The following is a 25,152-nucleotide window of genomic DNA, read 5'->3' on the forward strand; positions in this document are numbered from 1 at the left end:
TACACTGTTATATTGACAACATGACTAAGCAATTTGACTGTCTTATCCGTACACAATGACACAAGGACTTGTCATTCTGATGGCACTGACATGTTCATTGACACAGATATTTACTTTTGAGAAATAAAGTAAGGATTTTGAGCAAGAGACTGGCTTTAGCGGGAAATCCATGGTGTTTTGCCATTCGTTCGAATTATTTTGAGAAATGCACTTACTGTTTTGCAAATTTCAATTCTGATCTGAGAAATGTACCAAAGCGACTGAGAAAAACTAATAACAAAGGGAGTGGCACAGGGCTCTGTCTTAGGCCCAGTTTTTTTTCAATTTTTTTTATTAATACCATTGTCCCCATGCTTTATTGCCAGGTTCATCTTTATGTGGATGACACTATTCTGTATTGTATTGCTGACTCTGTAAAGATAGCCATGGAACAGCTGCTTCAGGTTTCGTTTAATGTCCTTCAAAATATTTTACCTGGTCTTAAACTCGTGATAAATGCTCAGAAAACCAAATTTATGCTGTTCTCTAGAACTAGGAGCAACTGGCATCATGACATGTGCATGACCACTCTAAAGGGGTCTACCATTGAGAGGGTCTCGGAATACAAGTATTTAGACAGAAGATAGGCTTTTTATTTAGGAACAGATGTAATTTCCCAATTTTATTCTCTCTGCACTGGATTGCGGAGATGTGGTATATAGACATGCATCTGCCACGTCTCTCAGGGCCCTGGATACTGTCTACCATTCAGCCCTTAGATTCATAACGGAGGAAGCCTATAGTACCGACCAAGTTGGATGGATTTCTCTCTCCGCAAGGCGCAATTTGCATTTGTTTTTATTTATTTATAAAGCATTATCAGGGAAACTTCCAGTCTATATCACATCATTGATTGACTGATATTCAAGCCCCTACCAGACACGGGCTGGCAGGTTGGCATCAAAGATCCCTCAAGTCTGTCCTGAGCAAGGGAAAACTGCTTTTAGTTGTTATGCCTCGTCAGCCTGGAATACCCTGAAGCATGAGCTAGGTATTAACACCTTGGTTCCAATTAACCTTTTTAAGACATCGCTCGAAGACCACCTGTCTCATTCATGTAATTGTATTATTACATTTTGTCTGTTATTATTTATATGTTTTAATTGTCTGTGTTTTCTTTTTCTGCTCTTAATATTTGTATCCTGTTATTTCAGTTAAATTCCTAAATCGATGAATCCTTTGTACTTTGTAATTCAAGTGTATTTCACTCGACATCATTGCAAATGAGGGTTTTGCCCTCATTGAAATTAGAGTTTAAATAAACAAATCAGTGTAATTGCCGGGTGTTCTGTCGAGGCTTGGCAGTGTAAAAATGTTGGATCAACACTTTTACACTGCCAAGCCGCGACAGAACCGGCTTGGCAGTGTAAAAATGTTGGATCTACACTTTTACACTGCCAAGCCGGTTCCTGACGTTGTGGGTGGATCCCGGAAGCCCGGCCAGAGGCGGGGCCTGGATGTAGTGGGGGCGGTGCCTGGCCCGTGGGGGCGGGGCCTGAAGACGGTCCTCTGCTCCGTCGTCTCCTGGTCTCCTCGTCCGCTGCTGCTCGGCCCATATCCAGCACTTCTCTACTTAAAGCCAGCTGACACACCCAGGGTGGTTAACAGAACAGGCCGCCCGCTCTGCAAATCTCTCGCACCACTGATAGGCGTTAGTTATAATATCGTAGACTAATTAGTTTGGTCAGGTTAGCAGAGAGAAGCACCAGGTCCGAGGGCAGACGGAGGCCCCAGCCCCCGTCACACGCACACACACATCACCACGGCCTTATGGTGATGCATGCGAGGAAACCAGCAAGAGTCAGCGATGGGTAAATCCACTGTCATGGTTGTTATAGTATAAAAACACAATGTCTGTCAGGGGGTTGAGGCAACTCAATATCCGCTAAGCTAGCTGCTAAGCTAACGGCTAACGCTAGCCGCTCGTTAGCCGGGTTAGCTTGTGTTAGCTCGTACCACAGCAGGGCATTTCCTGTTCACTAAACACGTCCGTTTAGACCGAGTCTGGTGTCTAGGTCTGGATGGGTCACTCCATCTGGCAGTACACCGATCTCTGACAGTAGGACAGGTTTCCAACGGATCGTAGTATGACGAGTTAGTTGGCTAACAATCGTAACTGACAGGACGACTGAGTAGCTAGTTAAAAGTCTGTCGCTAGCCGACCGTTGGGTAAGTTAGCATTTAGCTCAACTTGTTCATGATCGTAAGATAACACTGCTATTAAACAATGTATTAAAGGTTTGTTTTCTTTGTCTTGTACAGGTGCACCGACAGAAGGCATTCCCAACCCTACCAGGTGTGTGTCACTGGAGGTCTCAACGATCATTCATTTATATTTTATTTTATTCGTATTGCTCAAAAGGCTTAAGAGGCCGTATAATTATGATACCTCCTGACCCTAGCCACCAAAAGGGCAAGAAAAAAATCCCTTAATTAGCAAGGAAGGAATCTTGAGGAAGGACACAGAGTGGGTATCCCTCCTTCCAGGGATGATCAGGAGTGCAAAGGGGGCCATAATTGACATACATTCATACAGGCAAAACATATTAAATTGATGATGGGGTGCTTGCCGGTTAACCCTAAGTAGAGTCCAGGCATCCAGTCGCAGGCACCGCAACAAACTAGAACAGACTTGAATTACTGGAAAGGTCGACTGCTGCTAATTAAGTAACAACAAAAACAAGCTATCGTCAAAACTATTGTCTCTGAAATGTTCTACTCCGTTGGTTTCAGTAGATCAGGCAGTGGAACCGTTCTTTAAGTTGAACCCCTGGTTGATTTGTATATTGTGTGGTGGTTTTATTTGCATGTTATCCAGACCAGCTTTTACTTTCATTCCTAAAGTAAATACACATAGTAAAGGTTGCCATAAGACTTTAATTTACACTTATTGTAGAACGACATGGCAATCATCCTTGACATCTCTTCCACTAACACAAAAATAACGTTTCGATGTCTGTAAATATGTCAATGATTGAAACAAATGATCCCATACGTACTGTTCTCGCCATCTTCTCCAGCCCCACAAGTCCCAACCAAAGAGCCAGTCGGGCAGTGTTCACCGTTACGACAAGGTGCGTGATGGTTCATCAGAGCCCACTCCGCCCTACAAGATGCTGCGGCGCTCAGACGAGAGTCCCGTCAGTCGGCCCGGGGACGGCACCGTGGGGGGCCATGGCAGGGCCAAAACTACACACTCACTCGGTGGAAAGAATGGTATGCCGAGAGGTTCTGTAGTGTTTAAAAACAGTTAAACTCTTATCTGTAGCAGTATTCTAATATTTAAATGAATGTGACATAGGTGAACCCTTATGTTACATTGCTGTTTTATATAATGTAAGGTCCTGTTCACTTTTGGCTGTGATGCAAACTTGTTTCTGGCTACAATATTTTTACTGTAACCGAGTTAACTCTACTGAAATGTCAATAGTTATGTCAGGCCAACTAGCCTGTTACAACAACCTTGTTGAAACTGATCTTAGGGAGAAATAGGAAATTCAACATTGTCTGTTTTTGTAAACAATTTGTTTCCTAATCTCTGAGGCAAAATTGGAACGTTTGCTCAAAAATGTTGGGTTTTCAAGAGGTCTTAAACAATAAAGAAGTCGACTAAAGAACAACATGTAAATATGTCACAGGACAATCCTCTGGAGGAAAGTAGACTGCAGTTCCACTTTTGTCACAGTGAAGTGAGGAAATATTGGAGTGGACTCCTTTCGGATTAGTGTCATATTGGAACCAGTTGCATAAAGATAAGAGCGGCAACTGAGATCAGTACCCAGTTGGCTCTGCTTAGAAAGCCTCCCTACCTACCAACTAGGGCTGTAACGATACACAAATTCACGATTCGGTTTGTATCACGATTTTTGACCCACGGTTCGATACATCCCACGATTCTTTTAAATTTAAAAAGCATTTTATTTAAACAACACTTAAATACCAATTATCTTAATGTAACATTTAATAACAAATAATTTGGAACACTGAACAGATTTGAACCGAAAGAATACTATTAAAGTATAGCTAAATTAATAAAGAAATAACCAAAGATTGCAGTTGGAGGATGCTTTTTGCTGGTAGGCATAATAGGGCCCCTTTAACTGTTTGGTTGGTTTATTCAAATATCCTTATTAGCGCTTCTTATTAGGCTATGTAGCTTAAATAATGACATAATCAGGCCGTATAGAATGCAACATGTTTAATAGCCTAACTTTCAATAGATGAGGAAAAACATGAACGTCGCAATAACGAGGCATAGTGTTACGAGTAGCATATGTGTGTGCGGGAGAATGGCAGTGTGCGTATGCGTGTGTGAGTGACGTCAGCGAGTGAGTGGACGAGCGAGGAGAGCGAGCGGTAGCGCGTGTGTCTAGTGAAGAAGCGAACGAGTCCGGTAGAATAAAGTACCCATCCTGTCAATAATCGGTGGCCGCTTCATTCCGACCTATAAGCAGACAAACTGCCAGTCAAATCACACAAAACAATAGAGACAGGATCACGCAGGCAATTTTTTTCGCGCTTGGCCCACTCTGGATAAATGTCGTTCATATCGCATATGAGGACTTCGACGGCTGTGGAGAAATGCAATCCTCCGTAGCCACGGAGAGCTGTGATCACAGAGAGGGCATCTCGTCACATATTTACGGCATCGATAGGAGGGGGCGCTGTCAGCAGACTATTATTTAGACAAATTATTAGCAAATTTCAATCTGACAATTTGACCGAAGAGTTAGAAAGGGCATATCGCGCTTCTGCCTTCTCACACCGCGAGACAGGTTCGTGGCTTTGAGTATCGCGATTTTCGGTTTGATACGCGTATCGTTACAGCCCTACTACCAACCCAAAACCCATTTGCCTGAAACAAGTCTTTGGTCATCTTCATGTTTTGTTATAAGGGTTCTTCCCCAAAGCCTAACTTTAACTTTGTCATACGCCTGCGTTTCAGGGACCAGCGGATCTCCACAAGAGAACCCTCACAACAATAATGGCGCCCAGCACAGCTCAGACTCGCAGGCCCCTCAGAGCAGACCCACAGAACGGGTAAGATTGAGCTTTCTTTACTGTGGTTCCCCTGGCCAATCACCCGGGATACGCAGGGACACAACACTACAAAGCCGCAGAGTGATTGTCTAGAATTTTTGCGTACCTAGTTTTAGGGATGCACCGAAATGAAAATTCTTGGCCGAAAATGAGGAAACCCAGGCCGAAAACCTAAACACCGAAAGAAATTATTATTACAATTATTAGTACCATTTAGGGTTGCCGCGGTATTAGGTTAAAAAGGTTAAAAGTTCGCCAGTTTGTCTTTGCACTGTTTTATTTTTGATGTGTTTTTTCTAATAGATAGGCTACCTAAAAGTGTTGGAACGCACAAGACCGGTAACCATAGCAACGCCGGTAAACAAACCCCCCGAAGCCCAATCCCTACGAGAGCTCCCCGCGCTACGGCCATCCGGAGGCGCACAGAGCTTTTGGCCGTGATATTATATATAAAATTATTAGGGCCCGACCGATATTGATTTTTGAGTGCCGATGCCGATTATTTTCAGAGAAAAATTACGATTACGATTTAATCAGCCGATCAAAAAAAAACAAAAAAACAACAACATATAAAACGTAGTTTTTGATACCTTAAATATACTTTAAACACTTTTGACGAATATGTGAATTGAATGCAGAACCTTTGAGTGTTTTAGAATACATTTACAGTCAAAAATGAGTGTAATGTAAAATAAATAACTAACTCCCAATGTGCTGCGCTCGTGAGCAGTGACTAACACGTGCGTGCTGAGCAGTATGGTCTCACCGTTAGAGTCTACAGTATAACAAATTAACATGGCCTGGGACCTAAAGAAAAACAGGCACAACATGCTCAAACAACGCGTCTTGTGTACATTGGTGAGGTGAGCGCGCAGCTGCCTGAGCGAGCGTGCTTTCATGTTGTACGGTAAAATTCAATCTCCTCTTTTTTACTCCGGCTAAAGTTGTTAGTTAGCAAGGCGAGTAGGAGCGCAATCTGCAGGATACTAATCGCAATAACATTTATAAAAAAAAAATAATAATAATCGGTTGTAATCGGCGTCTTTTTGGCCGATGCCGATTATTTTCAAGAAGGCTATAATCGGCCGATTAAATCGGCAGGCCGATAAATCGGTCGGGCCCTAAAAATTATACAATGGGGGTCCTAAATCCAGCGATCTGATTGGTTCCCAACTGTTGTATAAAGAGCGTATACATAACTGCTATGACGCCCGATCATTTTGTCAAAGTATCACTCCGCGCCTTGAAGAGGAAACCGTTACAAAGTATCGTAAGAAACTTTATCACACGGAGATTTAGCTTGACCATGGAGGAGGGGATTCACCAGCGGGGAAATATACCCTTCGAGCTCCGGGAAGGCCTCACAACCGATGAGTGGCTTCGGCAGCTTTCCCCGGTAAAAGAGCAAAATAATTCACGGCACGCAGAGCTAAGAAAAGAGGAAGTCGACCAATTAGAAAAAGAGCGAAACGAGTTGAACACCGTCAAGCAAACGACATTTTGCCATAATTTTAACAGTTGTATAAAAGCAATAGCACAGTTCACTGAAGTCTAAAATCGGCGAGTGAACTGCTCCATAGGATAAATTGCCGGCGAACCGCTCTATCGGAGCCTTCTCTCGGAGGGACGCTAAAGTGTGTTGCATAGCGACCGTCGATGCATAGCGGCAGCCAGGAGGGACTACTTTTTTGTATTCTTTAACAAAACGGCTACTTTGACTTTCTTTGTTTCTTTTTAAATGTAGTGTGTCTATGACTTTCGTTTCGCCATAACAGTAACCATTGTATAAAAGCAATAGATCACTTCAGTCAATGGTATGTGCTCACATTATACCACTGTGAAGGGGGTCGCCGGCCCTCCGCTGCGCGTCGGGGCCGGACAACGCCCCTTAACAGTGGTATGAGCACATACCACAGCCTGGCGGGATCTATTGCTTAATTATATTATACTATTATATATAGAACATTATAAGACGCTGTCAGCGAGAATTGGCGCACTGCCAGACGCTGTCACCGAGTGTGAGAGGAGAGTTGACGGAGAAGATGGCGGTTGACCTAGTTTCAAAGTTTATACCGTTTATACTCGGTAATACAACCCTAGTACATGGCATTTATGGCTATGACTGTGTACTAACTTCATTAAAATCAAGGCATTGCAATTTTTGCAAATCGTTATACGTGGGTCTTTCTCAGAAACATTGAAAAATGTCCACACCGCAGACATATTGGCGCTTATCCAGACAAGCGTGTGCTGGCCGCGCTTTTTGTTTGCGTCATCACAAATTTCTGTTTCGGTGATAAAGTATTTTGGCCGAAAACCGAAAATGCGCTTTTGGGCCATTTTTCGGCCGAAAATTTTCAGTGGCCGAAAATTCGGGACATCCCTACCTAGTTTCATACCTTTTCTAAATGATAAGGCAGAATCAGTACAAGGAAGCCATTTAGAAAAACGACATTGCTAAGGGATGTTTTAGTGAAGCAGGTTATATGACTTGGCATTTAATGAATGCTGAAGTGGAACACATAGTATTGTATACATTTAGATCATACAGGGTCACGTGGGTTTCAGGGTGGTTCATGATCATTCTCAGAAACAATCTTTTATAAGTGTGTGCCGGGGAGGTTCTAATAATGAAAGGCCATTGCGTAGACAAACCCGCATAACAAGATGAGGAGAATGTATAGAGTTCTATTGTGCATTCATTAGGTGACAACATAAAGAGAAACTAGGCTGTTCTTAACTGAAAGTGAAAGTTTGTTGTCAAGTCTTTGTCTGATGGCAAGGGATCACGATACGGGATGAACCTTCATTCCAAATCCCTGGTGCAGCTCAGCTTTTGTGATCGCTACGCTTCCATTTCGGACGTCGCGGAAGTCCAATCGATTTAAAATGATTAACCGATTGGAAATAATTATTATGTATCGGGCGTTTGTGTGGTGGCCTCTAGCCAGCCTTTTTTATGGCTAGAGGCTAGCTGCATCATACATATCAAATGTACTTACGGTAGAAGCTTAATGCAAACGTATACAATATTTTTCATGTCATGATATCTACACAAACGATATGCCATCTGAAAGAGACTCCAAGGAGTCAAACGGCACGAGCCTTATCATTTTGTGAGCTTATCTCAATTACTAGATGTGAAAGAATAACAACATAATACTTTTCCTGTTTTCAAGTGATGGTGATATGCGAGATGTTTTAGGGTGATTAATTGGCAATCAGGAGCAAAGATCTTCCGTATATTATAGTAGAACTAAGTATCGGACTGATATCGATATCGGCAGATAGCCAAAGCTACGGTTTCGGAAGTGAAAAAGTGTTTTTGGGAAGTCCCTAATTAGAACCATTAGCAACACAGACATGAATTGCTACTCTTGAAAGACTTCTCGGCCTCCTACTCTTCTTTGGTGTTACCAGACCCAATGTTCTGCTCTTCTTTTCTCTGCTGCGAGGTGTGTGTGAAGCATGAGAGAGCTGTTCTATAGCCCAAAGCACTTTTTCCACTCAGAATCCAGTGGTTGTGGATGGATATATTTGATAAAGACTCCTGCTCCTAAATGACTACTAGATTAATATATGCATGACACATGGTTCCGGTAAGGTAAGGTCCGGTAGTGTAGGTGCGGTTAGGCACTGCTCAGTTAAGTCTCGTGTTTCCGCCTCCGACAGTACACTTAGGGTAGAGCGGGGTTTAAGCCGGATGGCAATAGCCGTGGCAGTTACGTAAGCACGACAGCCAGACACGGTGAATATATAAACCTACCCGTACCCGCCGGTGGAAACTTGAGTCCAGAGTTAACCTATATTTTCAATGCTGTTACAGCACTGTATAACTAAATGTGACATGATAAATTATGGATGGATTTACATGTATATGTGTTATTTTCATGCTAGATAGATGAAGTGCTTTAGTGTTTCCTTTATTTGATGTAACGGGGTGGTGGTCCTGGATGTTTACCCTCTTGTATCTCTTTCCCAGCGCCAAGAGCCGGCTGACGATTGGACAGAGCACATCAGCTCCTCTGGGAAGAAGTACTACTACAACTGTAGAACGGAGGTGTCCCAGTGGGAGAAGCCCCGAGACCTGCTGGAGAGGTAAAGGACTACAGCTAAACTCTTCATGTTTGTTAGCCTTCTGATGATACTCTCCATGTTTTCTTTGCGTTGATTAGTTTCTCAATTAGTAATGTGTAGTGTCAAAGGAAAAGAAGGATTGTCTAGTAGCTAGGGTGTTTGACTCACAGCCCAAAGGCACTGGGTTACATCCTAAATGTCTCCAGTCCAACTGTAGGCACACCTGGGCAAGATGCGTAACCCCTACCTGCTCCTTATGACATGTCTGAAGCCTGTAAGCATCTACCAAAAGGCTAAATCCAGCTTTATACTAGGGATGGCGAAAATGTAAAATATTCTTGACCGGCCAGCGGGCCTCATTAACCGGTTAATACCGGTTAACCGATCAGATTAAAATGTGCTATTTGAAATAACCGCCATTTCGAGGCCGCGCCAGCCACCTGCTATTTCGTAACTCTACTTATCTCTCTCCCGTTCCGCCTCCGTCTCACACAACTACACACACACTCTACGAGTGAGAGGCAGTGGCTCTAACCGCGGCACGACCTGTGTTTGAATTGAAACACGAGGCATGTTTACTGCAAGTTGTCTGTGTGTAGAGAGCGAGCTCGAACGCCCACAATGGTCTGAGATGGCGCGGACCTGGTTGAGACCCTGCGCGGGATTCACCAGGGGCCAATCTGAAGCGGGCAGCGTTAGGAGCTCATTTGCAACATTGCCGCGGCTCATTTAAGAAAATGACAGCTCCGAAGAGACGCCGCTTGTTTAGTTTGGAGGAGACGGAAAAATTGAGGGTGAGGGATAATTCTTTTCACTTCACACAAAAAGATCTTGGAATGAAATGGCTAACTGTAGTCTGATAGCCTTTAGTCTACTGTCCATAATAATTTAGACCTCATATCCTCCGTCGCTCGCATGCGGGAATAATTAAGACTTGTGGAGAAATTAAACAGTGGGCTAGAGACGCGGTGTCCGTCCAACTTCCAATAAGTCACCTCATCTGATCATCTTTTTTTATTTATTTTTTAACCGACAAGCGACAATTTTGATCGATTAACGTTGATGCGGTCATCGGTTAGCATCCCTACTTTATACTTATCTACTACCTGGGAAACTTGGTGGGAACCTCCTGTATGGCATAGCACATTTCAGCTGGCTAGAGATCAGTGGTTGGAATGAACACGGTGCTGCTCGTCATCCGACTGTTTCCATTGTATCACAGAGAACAACGGCAGAAGGACTCTTCCAAGACGACCAACAGCTTCCCAAGGGACATGGACTACAGACAAGAGGCCTTGCAGGACAAAGCCACAGCTAGTGAGTACAGGTTACATCCACTAGACTTGGTAGTGGCTTACCTACTAAGGGCGGCAGGTTGCTAGTTAGCTGATAGTTAGATGTCTGCATTCCTTTTCAAGATTTATTTCGGAGATGTATTGAATCAACTATGTATTGCGGCTTGTCCTGCACGGTATGTAGCAAATTACTTAATCGCGAACACAGAGTATTTTGCATGAGACTCTTTGGCAATAGCTTCTCAGCCATCCTCATACCTTTCATTGTTCCCTGCTTTCCTCAGGATACAAAGACAGGCACTGAGCAGTGCAAACATACATGCTTCTTTAAGTGAACCCACTGTTGCATTCAAGCAATACGATAAAGAAATGTTTTGTACTGGTCTATGAAGGAGGGGGCCTATTACGACCCACGGCAACTTTGTGATACTTTTTATGTACCGTTGTGTACGAGTGTTGTAATGAGCGATGTTGTTTATGAAATGTGCCACACGCCGCGGCCGTTATACTACAAGTGTCAGAGAATCTTAAAGAAGACATATTACAGGGGTTGACACTAAGGTTTCAAAAGCACTTGCCCATCGGGCAAGTACAGGTCAGGTTCAACTTGCCCGAATGTAATGTTCACTTGCCCAAATTATAATCAGAATCGTGAACGGGCCTCTTTTTGCCAGGCACCCGGCCTGGTTTTGGGGGGGCTCAGAAAAATCATCCTAGCTCAGACTGAAGCTGAAACGTGAAAGCTGGGAAACGTTTTTTTCAGGAAAGAACATACCCAAAGTAAAGAGATTATATCTCCACAACTGCAAGGGCGATAATGTCATCTTTGGGCCAAAAGAAAGATTGTTGTGCAAGTGAAATATTCAATGGGGATAATACTTGGTTAAAGTGAATAAAGCCACGGAACACAGCATAAGTGGAAGATAACATTTCCACCTGAAATAATTATCAGTATCAGTTGGTCGTTATCAGTTGTGAGCGCTGTCTTACTATGAGACACAAATAAGGTAGATGTCTTACAATTTTGACACTTGACACCTCTATTTAAAGTTCAGGGCAATCGAATGCACCAAGCCAAACACTCGCAAATAAATATATGGCCACTAGATTGCGCTGAAGAATATGTTTTCTGATTGAAGGCAATTTACCTATTTCCAACGAAACCTTCTCTTATTCATTGATTGAAAACACTATGTTAAGTTGCAAAATTTGGCCCAGATACTGGATAATCTGTTTATGGTGGTTTTATTCGATCAGAATCAACTTTGTGGACCAAAATCACAAAGATAATACTTCATTTTTGGTTGTTAAAAGAAAAGGGGACGTTTCTTCTTAAAGGCACCCAGTGCAACTTTCGAGGCTTAAAAATGAACATTCAATTTCTAGTCTTTTTTACACGTAGTAAGTTTCAATAACTCCATACCATTACATACCGACATTTAAGCAGCAAAGATGAGACGTCGTTGTGTGGTGAGAACTGATACAAAATCGATAACAACAACAATGCCGCCATTTTCTTTATTTTTTGTAACCTACAATAAATAAAGCAGGCTTCCAGTCAATGGAAAAATGGCTTCTCCCCACCGGCGATTGTTGTTGTTTACGATTTTCTATCAGTTCTCACCACACAACGACGTCTCTTCTTTGCTCCTTGAATGTCGATATGTAATGGTATGGAGTTATTGAAACTTACTACGTGTAAAAAAGACTAGAAATTGAATGTTTATTTTTCATTGAATGTTTACATAAAGTTGCACTGGGTGCCTTTTAAGTTATTTGCGAGTTTTAGTCACAGAATGATATGGTTTGGACTGTTGGAATAAGTGGAGGCTCAGCTTTCATGTAATATATACAGTAGTTTGTGAGGGTCCAATTTCGTGAAAAAGATCGCTATTGCTGTGTGCATTTGCACAGTTATGAAACACAAAACCGTGTTCTTGACTTTCCTTGATAATTTGCCTCAATCCAAAGTACTTCCAAACTGCACTCCTCCATCACTACTCCATTTAAATTCTACCTAAACTGTTTGCGGAGGTGCTGCACTTGAGATGCTAGCTGTGTTGGCTAACCTTTAGCGAATCACTGCCAGAGACCGCACTGCGAGTGAGTGACAGAAGGCGGGGCTATATTCGCACTGAAGCGATGCGTGTCTGTTAACTCGCTTTCCGAGAGAAGAGAAGACAGCGCGCTGATCAATTGCAAATACTTCTATTTTGTGTGGTTTTGCGGAACAAAAGGTTGTTCTGCAGTTTCTAAAAACATTTGAATAAATAGCTTTTATATTAACATCCACCCAAAATCCACTTGCCCGTTCGGGCAACCAGAAAAAATCGTAACTTGCCCAAAAATTTTTTTTACTTGCCCCGGGCAAGCGGGCAACCGTTAGTGTCAACCCCTGTATTATATCACCAGGTGTGTGTGATTAGCCTTACAAGCGGTTTCAAAAATCTCTAGTGGGCGTGTCCACCTAGATCTGTGCTGGATAGATGAGCAACGTTTACTTCAGTCCACTCGGTAGTAGAGCCCGACCGATAAAGGATTTTTAAGGTCGATACCAATACAAATATTTGGTGATTTTAAAATGTAATACTCCGATATATCGACTGATATATATTTTAAAAAGAAATTCCAGAAATGCGTAACAAAACATAAACAGATTTCCCTAACATTGGTTATTTGTAGTTATTTTCGAGTCCTCACTAAAATAATATGGTAATGCAGTTTAAAAATATTTTTTATTTGGGTTATTGTTTTATTGTGTAACAGAAAAGTCAAAATCAAATTTTATTAAAGTTCTGATAAATAAAATGCATACAAATGCAAACTTAAGATATAACCACACAGCTAGCTGGTAGACTGATCTATCCAGCAAAGGTCTATGTCAGTGGTTCTCAACCTTTTTTGAGCAAACCCCCCCCAATAAAAAAATAAATATAAACTATCAACCCCACTCACGCTCGTGTTATATTGCTTAAGTTGTCAATGCATCGTTTTTCATTGATTTAGCGTTGCTCACTAATAGCATGAATGCCCTCCGAGTCGATTTTGGTGCAAAAAATATAAAAATATTAATGAATATTCATGACATGCAAATGTCTCCCCTCTGATTGGCTAACAGCACTGTCCATCATTGTAATAAACCCAGGCACCGGGCAACGCGGACACCGCGAAAACATCACTATAGCTGATGTAAAGGGAGTCCGGGTGTGTGCAGGACCGAACCGCGCTGTATTACCACTGTTCCACTGCGCATAGACAGTAAAAAGTAGCTGAGACGGTAGAGGGGTTAGAAACCAATAAATTAAAATAGGTTATTTATTTCAGGTAGCCTATTTTTTCACCCAAAAAAATTAAAAACAATGAAAGTTTAAAAGTAGGGCTGTACGGTATGGACAAAAATGTATATCACGGTATGATTTGAGGAATAAACGGTAACGGTATATCACGGTATGTTAATTTTATCTTCTAATTTCGATATAAATGCCTCAGAAGGGGTAAAATACTGGAAAGGCAGAAAAACCGCATAAAAAATAAATAAATAAAATCTTTTCTCAAGTTACTTCCATCTCTGAAAAACACGAATGTTTAATAGTATGGATTTGTTTCTCCACTTGCTTGCGGACCTTGCCGTATAGTTTTGGCATCTCAATTTGGCTGAAGTGTGTGAGGGCATGTAACGCGTACCTGGGATCGAGTGTTTTGACCATCTCTTTAAAGCCCTTTCTATCGACATTTTGAATATTGTTCTTTTGAAAGGGAACAATGTCCTTAGACAGGTAAACAGTGACAACGTTTGTCATCTCGTTCCACCGCTGGCATTTTGTTGTATGGACTGGCTTTCAAAAGGCCTGCGGAAGCAATGTCTGATTGCAGAGACGGCTTCACGCTCTTAGCGTCTGTCTCGTACGTTGTGGAATGAGAGCTCGTGAAGGGACTATTGCGCAAGCACGCAGGAGCGCTTGCTGCGCACCTGCGTACTTGCGCAATAGCATACTGCCTGAGAAGGCAGTATCGCTGTCAATCTGTCCCTGGGAAAAGTAACGTGGTGCCGAATTGAAAAAGGAACTATGTTTACTATATTTTCAGTAGTTGCTCGTAACTTTACTTTTTACATGAAAAAGTAGTTAGCAAGTATTAACGCATTACTTACTTTGTTACGCGTTACACACAACATTGTCTACCGGTCACACCGGTCCCGAGGTAACGTCAAAATCCATACCGTAGCTCAAATTCACACCGGTATACCTTCAGCACCGTTTACACCGTACACCCCTAGGATGGACCCCCCCTCACTAATGGAGGGATGGACCGCCCCGAACTAATGGAGGGATGGACCCCGACCCTCACTAGTGATGAACCCCCCCCCACTAGGGATGGACCCCCGCCCACTAATGGAGGGATGGACCCCCCCCCTCACTAATGGAGGGATGGACCCCCCCCTCACTAATGGAGGGATGGACCCCCTCCACCCTCACTGGTGATGGACCCCCCCCCTCACTAGTGATGGACCCCCCCTAACTAATAGTGATGGACACCCCCCCCCCCCTCAATGGTGATGTACATCACTAGTGATGGACCCGCCTCACTGGTGGAGTGATGGACCCCCCCCCCCTCCTTAGTGATGGACCCCCCCTCACTAGTGATGGACCAGCCTCACTGGTGGAGTGATGGACCCCTCCTTAGTGATGGACCCCCCCTCACTAGTGTGGTCATTTATGTCACCACAAGAGGGCTGTGGTGACGTTAGTCGAGTGGCTGTCTGGGACCAGAAGTTGTCTCTCAACTTGGAGGAATAAAGACTTATAAAGTACAATAATCTGTTTGTTTGTGTGAGAGACGCAACGCCAGGAACGGAGAGTACGGCTAGAGTTCTCAACGGGTTGAATCTTTATTATTCGTTCATTCCCTTAATTACGGTATATTTATAGGACCGATTTAAAAGGAAAATGAAGGTTTAGATTCACTGGTGATTTTAGTTTGACAATATATCATACAATATTTAACACTATTTGTTTGCTGATATTGATGGTCAACTCGTTGGACCTCAAGATGAGCGCCAACGAAAAAACTCTTATAAGCGGAAGCCCTGCTTCAAGGTCTATATTATTAGATTGGATCGGATTGATAAATTGAAGACGCATTTCCTTTTATTCAGGTTGACTCAGACAGACGGTGACACACACGATGCCATACTACCCTTTTTGGCTTCCAAATCTCAGTAGCTCATTGAGATAAGATTTATTTTGAGTCCTGTTTAGACATTGACAATGTTTCCCACATATTTCCTCAATTGCCTCACGATATTGTTATCAGTGATCTAACGGTGTTAAATAATTTCCATCTTGTACCAGTGGGCTGAGCAAGATGCTTTTCCCCTACCTGCTCAATGAGGTCTGAATAAATGAGCCATTTATCTGACTCAACAAAATAATTGATGTGGCAATATTTTCTCGCCACACCATCATTTCCACTGACTTTTGTATTTGTCTTCTCTGTGGTCTCTGTTTAAACTCTAATGTTGTTTGGCCAAGGCCGACGTGTTGAGTAACCTAGGGAGTGATCTCTATCCCCCCCCCTCCTCAGAGAGCACCTCCGGGGACCAGCCTACCGGGCCCAACAACACAGCCTCCCATTCCTCCTCCTCCGCTCCGTCAGCCTCTCAGAGCTTGAGCTCCGCCCTCCCCTCCGCCCTCCCCTCCTCATCCGCCACCTCCACCTCCTCCTCCTCCGCGTCGTCGGCGGCGGTGCAGGCCCAGTCCTCGGCGCTGCTCCAGGACCCAGCCATCCTGCACCAGCTGCTGCCAGCGCTGCAGGCCACCCTGCAGATGACCAACGGCAGTGTGGACATGGCCAAGATCAACGAGGGTGAGTGTGTCTGTGTTGGTAGGAGTGAAGGGGCCGGCTTCTTTGTTGACATTGTTTCATCCTCAAAGACCAAAACATGTTGCTGTGGTACTGGGTTAAAATGCCAAACCGTGACCTGCTTTTGGATAAATAGTCCTTGTGCAATGTCTAAATAGTAATATTACATTGTTTCTGGAAATTGTTCTTTTGAAAATAGGTTGAGTCCAGTAGAAACCAAGGCGCAAGAGGAGCATAAGGAGGTATAGAATAAACACCTGAGGGCTCAGCTATATATGGATTTAATTGTTGTGAACAATCACAAGTAGAATGTGCATACAGTGTTTAGATACATGTTTAGTCATTTAACGGGCCAATGTTTTCAAAGGAGATCTTCCCACCAAACTGTCTGAAGCTCCAAACAGCACCAATTGTTCTCCTTCTTTCTTTAAATTGTCCTTTTATCAAGAATCTGGGGATGACAACTCGTTGCATTTCTCCACCTCAACCATCACCCGCACCTCGTCCTTGAGAGCCAATTGAAACTAGCGTGAAATTGTGAAGTAAGCGAGGTGCATAGGAGGGACTCGAGGTGGTCGTTATACGGGGGCTCTATATAACTAGTTATTTCTTTGTATATGACCTGGTCAACGGGGGCCTCTTGATGACCACTTATGGACTTCAAAATATGCTGGTAAAGATTTTATTTACAAATATAACAAGAGGTCATGTTTCCCCATGCAATATTGAAACTACTAACAATACAATCTAATCTAGATACACACATAAAATCTTTCTGCATGCGTGCAAAAATAGACTTGAAGTCTATTAGAATATTTTGCTGTACGTGAGACGGGCTACAGGGGGTAGTTCAGTCCCCACCCTACAGGGGGTAGTGCAGGGCCCACCCTACAGGGGGTAGTGCAGTCCCCACCCTACAGGGGGTAGTGCAGGGCCCACCCTACAGGGGGTAGTGCAGGGCCCACCCTACAGGGGGTAGTGCAGGGCCCACCCTACAGGGGGTAGTGCAGGGCCCACCCTACAGGGGGTAGTGCAGGGCCCACCCTACAGGGGGTAGTGCAGGGCCCACCCTACAGGGGGTAGTGCAGGGCCCACCCTACAGGGGGTAGTGCAGGGCCCAACAGGCCTGCTCAGGACAGGCTGTTGAATCGGCCTCCGGTATTGCTGCTTGCAGCTTTATGGAGAACCGATCATCCAAACCAATTCTAACTCAATAAGGCCCTATTTTTGGCTCTTGGCAATACTCCCGCCACGTGTGGAGTCAATCGGATGAACGATTGTCGAGAAATTCGAAGGGCAGACATACTCTCATACAGAGACTCCTTCCAATTGAGTCATGTCCAATGTTTATTATCTGACTGTGGAAGTTCAGAAGTGTCGATGCATCTAGTTTCCCCCTGGTTCATTGATGGAGTGCACCTTGGAAGCATCCCCCCTTCTCACCTAAGCCAATGATTACTTTATCACCAAGCCCGCTTCAGCTATCATGTGGTTTGAAGTTTACTTCTGTAGTGGTTGGGGACACTGAACTGAAACTATGTGGAAACGACAGACTTTGCTCTCCTGCCGAACTCCCCCTTCACGTCTTATCAGCCTTTGAAGCGATTCACTGCAGCCTCTTTCCATCCCTGACTAAGTGTGTGTGTGTGTGTGTTCATTCCTCCAGTCCTGGCGGCCGCTGTGACCCAGGCTTCCTTGCGGTCAATGCTTCACAAGCTGCTGGCCGCCGGGCCGTCGGGCTACAATGTGACCGCTCTGCTGTCCCAGGCCGCCGCCGCCGCCCAGCACTCCAGTCAAGGTAGGGCCCATCTGCTGCTGCTTCTCCTCCACCCCCGGCTGGTCCACATGCTCCTTCTGAATGCCTAGTGTAGCACCCTCCTCTAATGCTGCGCCATTGAAGGCTTGTTGGCTTTGGCGGCAGTCCTTCCCTTTAGTCTGTTGTTTAGTAGGGGGAGGATAGGCTCTTGTTTAGGGTGTTTGGATCCCTTAGTAGTTAGGATAGAATACTACTACTACTTAGTTATGTAAAATCTTTGTTGTGTACGTTAATCTAGTAATTGTTAGTGCTTGGCTCTATGAACATCCTTACTGTACAGACAGCGATTAATTGTTTTAAATTGATGGTTTCTGACGCGGTTTTGCCTTTCCTTTGTCAAAGCGATGAATGATTTTGATTGTGGGAAAACATGCTTACATGGAGAAGGTCAATTTAACAGCGTCTCGAAAGATCAGACGATGGAAAGGCATCAAATAATGAATGACGGACACCAGTGTTGATCACCAATGGATCGTTACAACAATGACCTAACCCGGTTCTGCTCTCTCTACCTCCTGCCCAACCAGCCCAGCAGTCGAGTCAGTCACCAGTGTCCCTGTCGTCGGACACGCCCTCGCCGCGGCCGTACAGCTCGCCAAGGAGCACCTCCACACAGTCCAGTGCCTCTGCGGGCCAGAAGCCTATGACGGGAGGTGGCTCCGCTGGCTCCGCCCCCTCCCAGAGCAGGGTCAGTCATCTGGACTGTTTCCATTTCTATTGTGGGTCGGATAGCAGGGGTTAATCTAAACCGGGAAAGAGGGGCGCTGCGCCTCCTTGTTTCAAGCCAGCGCCTCCTTGTCGAAAATTTTTAATTACTTAAAATCTCCCGGAATGGAGAGCGAGCGAGCAAGACCGCGCACAGGAGACAGACGTGCTCCTAACCGCATTCGCATCTGTGTAGCGAGCGCGCAGCACAACAGAGAGGGATCTAGAAACTGTGCATGAGGCAGTGTGCAGTGTGCACGTGAGCCTCAGGCGCCTCCTGATTGGCCTGGATCGGTAAGTCAACCAATCAGTTTACAGTGTAGGCGGGCTTTTATCTCTTCTCCCGAACCAAATTTATCAGTTCAGTGAATCTGAGAGTGTCTGAGAAGAAAGAAAATATAGCGTTTGGTGACTTAGTTTACAGTGTTTTTAAAATGTCGTACTGGTCCTTCACAAGCCTCAGAATGATCCATTTCTGCCTCAAATTTTCAAAAGCTCCGCACCGTAAAATGTTTAATTCTCCTGTTCGTCATCATCAAGATTCACACTGTGACCGTGACTGTGTTCAGCAGGGGAACATGTCTTCAGGTAAATCTGGAGCAGCTCTCATGTCCCAGTCCTCCGTGGAGAAACGCCCTGAGGACCCCAGAACGCTCCAACTGAGAAGGTAGTACGCACAGACACTGACCATGTGCACACACAGGCAGCGCTCTACTTGGTTTAATTATTTTTATTTTTTTTCATGGATATTTTAACTAGCCTGGTCCTACCAGACTCTTGTACTTCCTTTAATTTGCACAGAGAGTCTGGACCACTCAATTGACAAACGTTAGCTCACTTGAAGGCGCGTGTCTGTTGAAGTTTAAAACTATTGGAACTGCCCAGTGCCACTCCGGATCTGCCATAATCAATCGCTAACGTTTGGCCGGGAATCACGTTGTGCGCAGGCTGTAAACAAACACCGTGCGTGAAGATGTCCGTCAACGAGAGCTGACTTTAACGTCATTGTTCTAAGCCACTCCGCCACTCTGTTCGCTAATTGGTTGCACAAAATTTGGACGGAGAAAACCCACTAACATACCGCAGACCCAGGCGTTGTACTGAAGGGAAATTTAAATTGAGCAGCAGTACTTGGCAGGCCGGAGCCAGGCTATATTTTTTACCCCTTCTACAACTAAACATTTTAGGGAGATGAAACTTTTGTGAGGCATTTGCATTTCTTCTTGGGATCTCCTGAAGTTGAAAAGTTGACTCTAAAAACAATCAGGATGGCTTCCTAATAGGACACTGCTTTCACTTGTCACACGTGACTTCTGGCTCCTCCCCTAAAAGAACACCAAGCCAGAGAGGCAGAGTGTGCAAATAAACCCCATGACTGACGGCCATGTTTCTGTTCTAGCTTTAGAGCTCGTAAGTCCGCCCCTTCCGGTAGACCCCCTTGGGACCTATGAAAATATGAATGGGTTTCAATGGAGAGGAAGTAATTATTTTCTGGGCCCAGTCTTTATATGCCCTGGATTACACGTGTTGTTTGTGGATTAAAATTAGAATTTTTCATGGAAAGAAAACAAAAAAAATTGCGAAGAAGTTTGATAATGGTTTTGTGTGAGGCTGCTTTGTCTCGTAGCCCTGCGGTCTTCGGTGAGGGTTTCAGTTCTAACGACTATTGTTTTGAACAGTATCACGATGCATTATTTTTCTTTATTTTTTGTACCTGATGGAAGTATGTTTTCTTAAAGCATAATAATAATTTAAAAAAAATTATATATGTATACACATGCATACATGCACTCATTGCGGGACCCTATTGTTGTTAAGAAGAGCCGCCTTAACCATACAGTGCTGGGGGAAACACTGCATGGGTCCCATGGGGGTCTCCCAGAAGGGGCGGATTTACGAGCTCTATGCAGCTAAAATCGAGAATCTGCAGCTTCTCCTTTCTCGTTATTCTTTATGTAATAGATTTATATCTATAAATATATATCAATTTTTTATATACCCCCTGAAATCCTTCGAAGTACCATTTAGGGTCCGCCTATCTCCATTGGTGAAACTCAGAGCTAAAGCAGTAAACCTCCCTTTTCTCATTGTAGAATGGCTCCAAACTAATTCACTTCCCCCTTCAGCCAGGAGAATCCGTCCCCTGGACCAAACGCATGTGGAGCCGGCATGGCGGCCGCCTCCTCCACCTCCTCTAGTGGGGCCAGCCAATCACAGCCCAGCGCCCCGGGCTCCTTCACCCCCTCCCTGGCCACCCACTTTGATGAGAACCTCATCAGGCATGTCCAGGGGTGGCCGGGCGAACACACGGAGAAGCAGGTGAGACCTCGGCAGATGGTTGCGGTGGTCAGGATAGGACAGGGTGAGACGGTGCTGATCTGGAGGCTGTCACGGTGGTCAGGATAGGACAGGGTGAGACGGTGCTGATCTGGAGGCTGTCACGGTGGTCAGGATAGGACAGGGTGAGACGGTGCTGATCTGGAGGCTGTCACGGTGGTCAGGATAGGACAGGGTGAGACGGTGCTGATCTGGAGGCTGTCACGGTGGTCAGGATAGGACAGGGTGAGACGGTGCTGATCTGGAGGCTGTCACGGTGGTCGGGATAGGACAGGGTGAGACGGTGCTGATCTGGAGGCTGTCATAGTGGTCAGGATAGGACAGGGTGAGACGGTGCTGATCTGGAGGCTGTCGCAGTGGTCAGGATAGGACAGGGTGGGACGGTGCTGATCTGGAGGCTGTCGCAGTGGTCAGGATAGGACAGGGTGTCTGCGGTCAGACGGTGCTGATCTGGAGTCTGTCACATTGGGTTTCTCTAATCACACTGTAGAACTCCACAAACGAAGGAAAGTGAGGCCTGAGAAAAGTATCAGTGACGGTGCAGTAGAAACAATGATATCTAAAATGGACTGAATAACCATGATAAAAGCCAAATAGGTATTAGTGCCTTTCACAGAGTAGGTGTGGCTTGGAAATGGCAGCGCTCATTTAATGCGTCATGACTTCTTCAATGTGATTGGCCGTGAGTTTTATCCTTATGGTCTCACCAAGCAAAGGGCCTCGCTGCTCCAAGATGACAGCTTCCAGTCCATAGGTTTGCACTTTAATTTAAAACATCCCCTCTCCTATACCTGCTCCAGCATGTTCCTAAAATGACATGGTTTTACATAAAGACACTTCTTATTCCTACCTGGTGAGACTATATGGGCCCCTTCTGCTTTAGCCACATCAGGTATCTGCTCAGGCTCTGCTGGGAGTCTAGAAACATGGCCCATTGTCCCTGGTGATGACTCGTGGTAAAGATGAATGGTTTCTGAGATTAGTAATAGACAGACGGGTAAGACATCCAAAATCTAATTTGTGCCGTGTTAAATGATTTGAGGGGCATATTACAGGTCAAATTGTCCAAGTAAAACGCAATTATACCGGAATGTCCCCCATTTCAAAAAGTCCCAAATGGCTATAACATGCTTCAAGTGTTTAATGCTGTCTCTACAACGGTAGAAGAAGGGTAAACTACTGCAAGGCCAGTGGAATTGGGGTTGGCCCCAGAAGGACTTTCAATATGAGGTGGAAACTATTGCAGACTTAAAAAGACAGTTGTAATGACTTGATGGAAGGTCATGTCCCTGTTCAAGTGGGTTCTCGTTGAGTTCAGGGCAGTGGACAGCTCTGGACAGTTGTTATTGTGATGTGTCCACAGTTCATCCAGTTCTGTAGCAGGAGTGGGGATACGTTTTGTTTTCCTGCCCTCATTGTGATAGTTGAGGTGCTTCACTGTCTTCTTAATGAATGTCAAGGTCAGCAACGTTTTCTGTCTCGCAGGCGGCTAGGCTGCGCGAGGACTTCCACAACATGGGGAGCTTGTACATGTCTGAGATCTGCACCGAGCTGAAGAACCTGCGCTCTCTGGTCAGGGTGTGTGAGATCCAGGCCACGCTGAGGGAGCAGAGGTGAGGGGTCACTATACACCACATAAAACCAAGGGGGTTCAGGATTCCATAACCTAAAACATCAGGGTTTAATGATTCATTAACCTATAACATGGAATGATTGGGTAACGTTTAACATGCATGGGTTCGTTGATCAGGGAATGATGTAACATGGGTTTGAATGAGCTCCATTGACCCGTGTGCCTCCTGTCCTTATCACCCAGGATCTTGTTCCTGAGGCAGCAGAGCAAAGAGCTGGACAAGCTGAAGAACCAGAACTCCTACATGGTCTGAGGACGGAGAGATGGAGATGGTTTTATATAAAGGGACAGAGAGGGGATGACGAAGGAGGGGAGTGCTGTAGGCTCTGATGCTGCCAGCGGAGTGGATGGAGGCCCAGAGGACCAGCGTCGAACCCAACGAGGGGAAGCCCCCCCTGGATGGAAGGAGATTCCCCCCTTTACTATGGTGTTGTCTGGGGAGACAGCACCTGTTCTTGGAAAGATTCTCCATTCGGTAACATAACGACTTAAAAAGAAAAATACAAAATGTCCTGACGTCTTGAGGTGTCAACTGGGCGGAACGCAGAAGATGTTTGACTTGTAGGATGCGTCTGCTCTGACAAAGCCTTTCTCAAGCCCCTGAGAAACTCTTTCAAATAGCACCTTTCTGGACTGTGAACTGTTGGATTTCTGTTTTTATTGTGCAGGTTAACCGTTTCTTTCTTCTGGTGTTTCACATGTAGTTGTGTGAGCAAACAAGATCGTCTTTACGTCCCCCCCAAAGGAAAAAAATTAAATTTAATAACTTAAAAGAATTGGTTTTAGTTTGTTTTTGTCTTCTTTCCATCAATCATGGGTTTGAGGCAGTACAGTGTGACCGTTTGGTCTTCAGGAAGCGTGATAAACGGTTGAATCAACCGGGAGTTCATACTCAACAGAACTACTCATTTACCACGGCTCAGATTTAAAATGGAGCTGAGAGTTTCTTCACAAACGAAGTGAACCAGATGGTAATTCAGCGTGACTCAAGACCTCAGCCTCCGTTGTAAGCGCTGTGTTGACACTTACGGGCAAATCTTAAAGTCCCGGGTTATCCCAAAGGTGTTATTCACTTCTAATCATGCAAAACTAAATGTTTCACCAACGTTTTAGTTTTGGGCTAAAACAAATTGGCCCTTGATGAATTGCAACAAACTTTGGTTGCTCCAGAGCAGAAATACAAGCAATGTTTAATACCTGCTCTTCTGACTAGATGCTCAGCCTGCGGTGTTACTGCCAGCCGTTTGGAGCTCTGGATCCAAGACCCTGGGTTGTAGATGTTTGATCTACAACTGGCCTACTAAAATTTTGTAGCCCAGCAAAAGCTATCAAAACTTCCCTCCTACATTTCATAATGCAAAAAAAGATTTATTTTACAGATAAAAATATACAGTTTGGACCTAGCTCAGCTCTCCACAATGTCTGTCTTACAATACCATTTGTATTTGTATGTTCCCCAAGGCCCCCGCTGGTTGTTTTGTTTGGTCAGTGTTTTGTTTCGCTCCGATAACGGGCTGAATATATCATTCCATAGAGCAGCTTTGCAAGAGATGACGAGTAGATTCTTTTTTTCTTTCTTTTTTTATAAACTGTTATGTAAACTTAAATTATTGTTGCACATTACTGATTACGTCCTTTTTTCTCCTGTGATAAATGAAGACGTAAAGTTTCTAATTTTGCTTTCATCCTAACAAACTCATCTCTTTTTTTTCTTCTTGCAAATTCGCTGCCTTGGTGGCAGCTCAGTTTAATTCCACAGTAGGCAGAGTGTGGTTGCTTCTCTATTATTAATGTATTCATTTATGACTCTTTTGTCTTTTTTTTAATATGAAGACATTTCACGTGAAGCTGCAGTAATACTTTTCTTCCACATTGGCCCCCATCCTGGTCTGTTTTGGACCATGAGTTTACTCCCTCATCTCGAGACCAGTCACCCGCCATGTAACTGTTGGACTTCTTGTTACTCCAGTTGTGCATTGGGAGGGGGGGGGTGTGCACATCTGTTTTTGGAGGGGCGTTGGGGGAGTGTCTTATGGGCATTTCTGTAGGGTAGAAAGGCTTTGTATGTTATTCCGTAAAATATATGAGAATAAAATATTCTACCTTAATTCTGTTGTTTTGGCTTCTGTCCACTGATAAGTTTTCTGTCAATTTTATGGTTGGATGTATCCTGAATATATCTGTTGTCGAACTTGATGATTCAGTTTGGGACAAAGTGATGTTCCCTTCTCAGCCAGGAGATGGCGCACTTCAGCCGCTGGTGTGTAACTTATGACTGACAATCTCCTGCATAATTGCGAATCCTTCTGGCCGAGTTGATATGGTTTCAACAGCTTTTAGTCAATTTT

At 44.4% G+C, this 25,152-nt stretch overlaps 1 protein-coding gene across 3 annotated transcripts; it reads left to right on the forward strand.

The window, feature by feature from the left end:
* Window positions 1-1,491: 1,491 nt before the first annotated feature.
* LOC132463586 (WW domain-containing adapter protein with coiled-coil-like) lies at window positions 1,492-23,578 on the forward strand. 3 transcript variants are annotated; one of them, XM_060059861.1, is made up of 13 exons: window positions 1,492-1,850; window positions 2,302-2,335; window positions 3,060-3,255; window positions 4,985-5,079; window positions 9,062-9,177; window positions 10,379-10,473; window positions 16,035-16,316; window positions 17,980-18,111; window positions 18,657-18,817; window positions 19,404-19,501; window positions 20,961-21,153; window positions 22,657-22,784; window positions 22,988-23,578. In XM_060059861.1, the coding sequence occupies exons 1-13, from the start codon at window positions 1,810-1,812 to the stop codon at window positions 23,055-23,057; spliced, it is 1,641 nt and encodes a 546-aa protein (XP_059915844.1). In that variant the 5' UTR covers window positions 1,492-1,809; the 3' UTR covers window positions 23,058-23,578. The 3 variants fall into 3 exon arrangements, with proteins under 3 accessions (XP_059915844.1, XP_059915845.1, XP_059915847.1); XM_060059862.1 differs by having other exon boundaries at window positions 1,515-1,850; window positions 19,407-19,501; XM_060059864.1 differs by lacking the exon at window positions 1,492-1,850 and adding an exon at window positions 1,857-2,208.
* Window positions 23,579-25,152: the final 1,574 nt, after the last annotated feature.

Source organism: Gadus macrocephalus, chromosome 8 (genome assembly GCF_031168955.1).
Source record: "Gadus macrocephalus chromosome 8, ASM3116895v1".
Classification (NCBI taxonomy): domain Eukaryota; kingdom Metazoa; phylum Chordata; class Actinopteri; order Gadiformes; family Gadidae; genus Gadus; species Gadus macrocephalus.

Coding starts and splice junctions, on each gene's coding strand:
- LOC132463586 (XM_060059861.1), top strand. CDS start 1,810: ATGGTGATGCATGCGAGGAAACCAGCAAGAGTCAGCGATGG. Junction 21,154..22,656: donor GCGAACACACGGAGAAGCAG/GTGAGACCTCGG, acceptor TCTGTCTCGCAG/GCGGCTAGGCTGCGCGAGGA. Junction 22,785..22,987: donor GCCACGCTGAGGGAGCAGAG/GTGAGGGGTCAC, acceptor CTTATCACCCAG/GATCTTGTTCCTGAGGCAGC.